This window comes from Pyxicephalus adspersus, chromosome 7, assembly GCF_032062135.1.
Source record: "Pyxicephalus adspersus chromosome 7, UCB_Pads_2.0, whole genome shotgun sequence".
Lineage (NCBI taxonomy): Eukaryota > Metazoa > Chordata > Amphibia > Anura > Pyxicephalidae > Pyxicephalus > Pyxicephalus adspersus.
This window is the reverse complement of record NC_092864.1, coordinates 63930658-63936213: the sequence shown is the minus strand read 5'-3', so window position 1 is coordinate 63936213 and position 5556 is coordinate 63930658. Positions and strand designations below refer to the sequence as shown.

The 5556-nt window shown below is 38.9% G+C and overlaps 1 protein-coding gene across 2 annotated transcripts in view; it reads left to right on the top strand.

The window, feature by feature from the left end:
- CDK15 (cyclin dependent kinase 15) overlaps positions 1–5556 on the top strand; it is a 91518-nt gene that overhangs the window by 13722 nt on the left and 72240 nt on the right. For both annotated transcript variants that reach the window (XM_072418754.1, XM_072418755.1), the window contains exons 3-4: positions 81–230; positions 3843–3940. In XM_072418754.1, the coding sequence (XP_072274855.1) occupies positions 81–230; positions 3843–3940 (248 nt within the window). The remainder of the gene's footprint in view (positions 1–80; positions 231–3842; positions 3941–5556) is intronic.

The window sequence follows — 5556 nt, the reverse complement described above, 5'->3', positions numbered from 1 at the left end:
TATTATTATTATTGTTACTATTTTTGCTTGTACCAAACCTGCTTGATTTTTTATAGTAGATAACTTTGTTTTGCTATTAGCTTACAGATTTCAGTGAAGTTCCATGTCCTGTCAGGTCTCTCCCGCCACAATGGTATCACACGGTCCAAGTCCGGAGGATAAGAGCATTAAGAGCTCGGAGTAACAGCGACCCACTGCAAGGGAAAAACTTAGGACAAGGGCTTCAGTGGGTAAGTGTTGAGTGACGCTTTTTTGTGCAGCATTTGGGGCTAAATTGCACTGGATTCGCCAAAATGGATCTGATACACAGTGTAACAGCTAATAATATAATGGTAGTGAAAAATTAAATATCTTAATAGGCTATGAAGAACAACACTGAGAGTTTTATGACCTCAGTTTGCTCTTTCTGCAATGCAGGACAAAACATCCAATCCATACCCCACATGACATAGAAAAATAAATATGGAAACATTTCACAGACGGTTGTAGATAGAGCTGTTCTGGGTGATAGGCATTGACTGAGTGACTGATTTTGCCTCTATTATTCTCCATGAATTGGAAAATCTCAAGGTACTTGCAGGCAGACCACTGGGGAAAACAAAGCTAGAGACTGCTACTAGGCTTGGCTCTGAGACATAGCTAATTCTCTTTGCTCTAATAGAAGCAATATCACAAGCAAAATGTTAAGGGAAACAATTTCTGGGAGAAATACAAGAGCTGCTATTGTTGACCGTGATCTGACTTCCAATGCCTACTAAGACAAACCTTTTTTTATCATTGGATAGGGTAGTTGAAAACTCTTTGCTTGGGAAGAGTTTCCCCTTGTACATCTTACATCTTGTCCCTGGGTGACTACACTCACTTATTCACTGTATTAATGAAAGGATATAATTGTCTCTTAGGCTTGACATAAAACATGTCTGCCCATTACTTCATTAAGTTGTGTTCAGACATCAGATTTCTGTTGCTGGAAATTCCAGTGGCAGGAAAACAAACAAGCAGTAGAACACGCACACAGTTCTGTCCAGTTCCAATGGAGAGCAGTGGACAAATGGGAGGCACTCCACTGCAGTCGTCCCCAGTTGGTTGTTTGGAGATCTGCCATATTTAGATTATAAATCCACACAGCCTATAATTCCACACATAATGTCTGACTTATTAAAGCTCTCCAAGGCTGGAGAGGATACACTTTCATCAGTGGAGTTAGGTAATCCAGCAAACCTGGAATGGATCTGGTCCAGGACTGAAAACATTTGTTAGCACATAGCAAAAAACTTTTAGGAAATCCATTCCAGGTTTGCTTTATCACCCAGCTTCACTGATCAAAGTGTATCCTCTCCAGGCTCGGAGAGCTTTAATAAATCAGGCCCATAATATCTACACGTTAAAATCCATTGCTAGAAATGAAAACCTGATGGGAATACCTGTAATTTCTTTCCTAAACTAAAAAAGAATTGTGGCTACACTGATTACAAGTATTTTTTTTAAAGGGAGATATTATAACACGAGTTATACAGGAGTTACTATTAGGATTCTGCAAGACCCTGGGCCACAAGATGCTTTGGACTGTAAGGCTGTGTACACACGTGCAATAATTGTTGTTGGAAATGAACAATCCACGACAGATCATTTGATAATTGTTAACAAAAAAAGTGCACAACGACGCTGATGAACGAGGAATCTCGTTGTTTGTTTTTAAACGATAATTATTGCATGTGTGCCTAAAAGTTAAAATACTATTAATAATAAAATAAAATAATTAAAAATAAGATTTTTCAAAACAACCTATTTGTCTGGACATCTGCCCTTCATATCATGTTCCTAGGTTTTCAGTAGTGGTCACTTGATACTGTTGATTTATTTCGGATTAGGTGATGATCTTTGTTCTTTTGTCTGTGCCCAGGTACTTGTAGACAGGCATTGTACTAGAATTAAAACAATCAAAGTCTAAAATACTATAGCAGATGTTTATCCACAACTGGTAATATCATGCTTTTGACAGGGAGTTTAAAAAACCCTATCATCATTTAGAAAAAATTGCAGGTAAAGGTACAGAAATATTGGTATGTTAAATGCATATTTTTTACCATAAACAATAATATATCAGCTGGGAATGGAAGTCTGCTGGAGCTGTTGACATCACATCCAAGATGGCATTGTCAAGCAGTATTTTCATGATTTTTGGAGGTTTACACAAAGGAGGCTCTTAAAGAAACATACCATGCTTAAAATAAAATAAATTCACCTGGAATGTTATTGCAAGTAGCCTGAAAACTGTGTCTCTTTAATGATTACTGGGGGTTTTGCACATTTAAAAACCCTCCAACTCAGGAGACCTGACTCAAGATGGTTTGTGACAAAGAACATTAACAATGATTTAATGGTAGTGACTAACTACTATTATGTCCCCCCCCCCCCCCCCTGTTTGCTTGTGCTTCTTGCCAACAGATAGTAATATATCTCTTTACAGCACTGCATATTGTCAGTTCTATATCAATACATTGGGCCTGTTTTTTTAAAGCTCTCCAATGTTTGAGAGGCTACACTCTCAAACACACATCAGTGAAACTGGGTGATCCAGCTAACCTGGAATAAATCTGGTCCAGCATTCAAAACATTTGCTAGCAAATAGATCCATTCCAGGTTTGCTGGATCCCCCAGCTTCACTAATGAAAGTGTATCATCTCCAGCCTTGGAAAACTTTAATAAATCAGGCCCAATCACTTTGTTGTCCACACTGCTTACAACGCATGTGTAAAAATCAGGGCATCAGTGGGCAGAAATCATTTTGTTGAATAAAGCAGAAACAGCTCTGTGATTTCACCAAGTTAATCACTGGACAAATCCATCTGAATGTGAATAGCTTTACCATGATCTGGGTAAAGGAGAACTTTTGCAGGCAGCTGCCTGTGAATATAAAACAAGTGAAGACTATTTCACATGTTTCACTGCTCCTATGTTAAAAGTATATGCTAAACATTTGTTTTCAAGGGATGCGCTCATGACCTTTGTTTTAACCTTAAAAAAGAACCCAGGATATATATAGTATATAGAAGAGTTATCCTGGCTTCACTAATTAGTGAACCACAGACCTGGAGAAAGCATCCAGATTCGGAGCCCTGGAGCTGACTTTTGAAAAAGTAAATCAGCAACGACAGACCCACTTTTCTATTCTCACATGATAGAGGAAAACTGCTTTCTATTGTATTTTCTATATAGCTATTAACATATTTCTGTTAGGTAAATATATTATTCCTATTCTCCTCTTGTATAAGTACATTGCAACCCCCAACTAAGAAACTAAGAACAGTTGTATTATTATACATTAAGGATTCTAATGTATAATAATACATTAAGGCAGTAAATCTCTTAATGTAATAATACATTAAGGCATTAAGGCAGTAAATCTCACATTTCATGGCGGAGAATCAATTGTGACCATTGAAACGACATAGACTTGGAAGATTTGTCCACCAGGGAATGTTTCAGTGAATATCAGATTCTCTGGTTTATAAATAGAGAGATAATGCACACAGGCATTTCATACATGCTTTTCAACACTGCACTGCATTGTGTTTGGCTTGTAACAAATATAATGTAGCTATTAAAGAAGAATATTTAAGATAAAGTAAGATATTACACATTGAGAGATTCAACAGGAGCTAAAGGAAGCTGGACTTTACTTGTTTCATGTACTTCTTTTATCACCTGTTGATGAGTAACGTGGTGCCAAAGCACAAAAAGAACCCCAACTACCCTTGAGCTTGATGAGAAACAAGACTTAGTTTTGCTTCCACAAATGTATTATTTTAATTTATTATCGTTTCCTTAATCCCTTATAGCAGAGAAAAGGACTTCCTTTTGGCACTGCATCATCCTACTTGAACCTGGAGAAACTAGGTGAAGGTTCCTATGCAACAGTGTACAAAGGAATAAGCAGGTAAGTCGTTGTCCTATTTGTCTTCAAACATAGATTAACACTTCCACCTGAGAGTCATATGCGTATGTGTTATTTCGATTACAATGTTCAAACCACGTTTAATAGAGAAAATGTTTGCCAAAAGAGCCCTAAATCAGATTATATTATGGTACATTGCTGACACCAATTGCCACGTTGTAGCTAACACCTTAGCACTACAGCTGCGTCTGAGTTTCGCCTCCGTATTTACAGATGAACTCTTTGGGGTCATGGGAAATGTTAATAATTCAGATGTTGCCTTTACAATGAGTGAAGAAAACACAGGGTTCTGTCAACGTTTTGCAGAATTTTTAGGTGCAGAACTGAGAAGAAACATACATAGGACGCGTACACATGTGCAATATTTATCATTGGAAACGAACGACTAACGACCGATCGTCCGATAATCGTTAACAAAACAAGCGCACAACAACATCGATGAACAAGGAATGTCGCTGGAAACGAACCACTGTCCCGGCAGATCTGATTGGGCGACGATCGCTCGCTATCTATTGTATGTACAGTCGTTAAGTGATTGTGGATTGTTCTGTAATACACTTTCTCCTTTACATGTCACTTCCTGCATCGTTCAAACAATCATATCTAGTGTGTGTACAATATTGGTGGATTATATTTGAACGATCGTATCGGTACAGCATGTACAGAATTGTGCACAATACGATTGTTCAAAATAATCGTGTATAATCTTTGATCTGTTGTTAGTCGTTTATTTTCCAATGACAATTATTGCACGTGTGTAGGGCCTGGAGCACTAGCTGGAGAACTGTAATTGGCGGAGGACAGCATGACAGGGGATAAGGGAGGGTCAGGAGTAAGATGGGTTAAAGAGCTGTTAGGGGGTGGTGTACAATGGAAGACCGGGATAGGTGGATTGGTAGGTGGAGGGAGGAGCAAAAAGGATATGAAGGGGGAGGAGGAAAAGTGCGGGAATCATTTTTTGGGAAGAAAAGATGGAGCAAAATTCCCACCGCCCCGAATTCAAGAGTGGGGCTGATGGGTACTTTTAGTTAGGTAATTTATGGTTTTAGTGGATTAGGGAATTATGTTTGTCATAGCAGTTAGGCAGGTTGGAGGTCCATGACGGGAGGTTGAGGGTAGGTAAGGCACCTCAACAGAAAATGTGGGGGGAAACCCATCAGAGGTATGAGTTTCCCCAGGCAAGGAGAGCCCCCATTTGACTAAACGTGGTCATGGGGGGGGGGCTGCTGGAAATATTGGATACATTGTAGTTGTCTCCGAGCCGGTTGAGTGATGTATCCAAAAATAAGATTTGTGGTAATCCCTTTCATGGACCTCTAACTCATAGTAATGTTAGTTAAAGGTGTTCTGACATATGGTTGATATGTTATGGTTGTTGTAAGTTGTGTTTTACAAAGAATGTATTATGAATAATGGCCAGTTTATACCCAAGATCGGTGAGTAGTGTGTTATTTTGGGAAAGGTAAATGGGGCTGGTCATGAAGCACAGGTGAGTAATCTTATCCACCCCAGTCATGTACCCAGACTTAAGGTGCGTACACACTTCCAATTTTTATCGTTCCAATCGAACGACGAACGATCGATTGGGCAAAAAATCG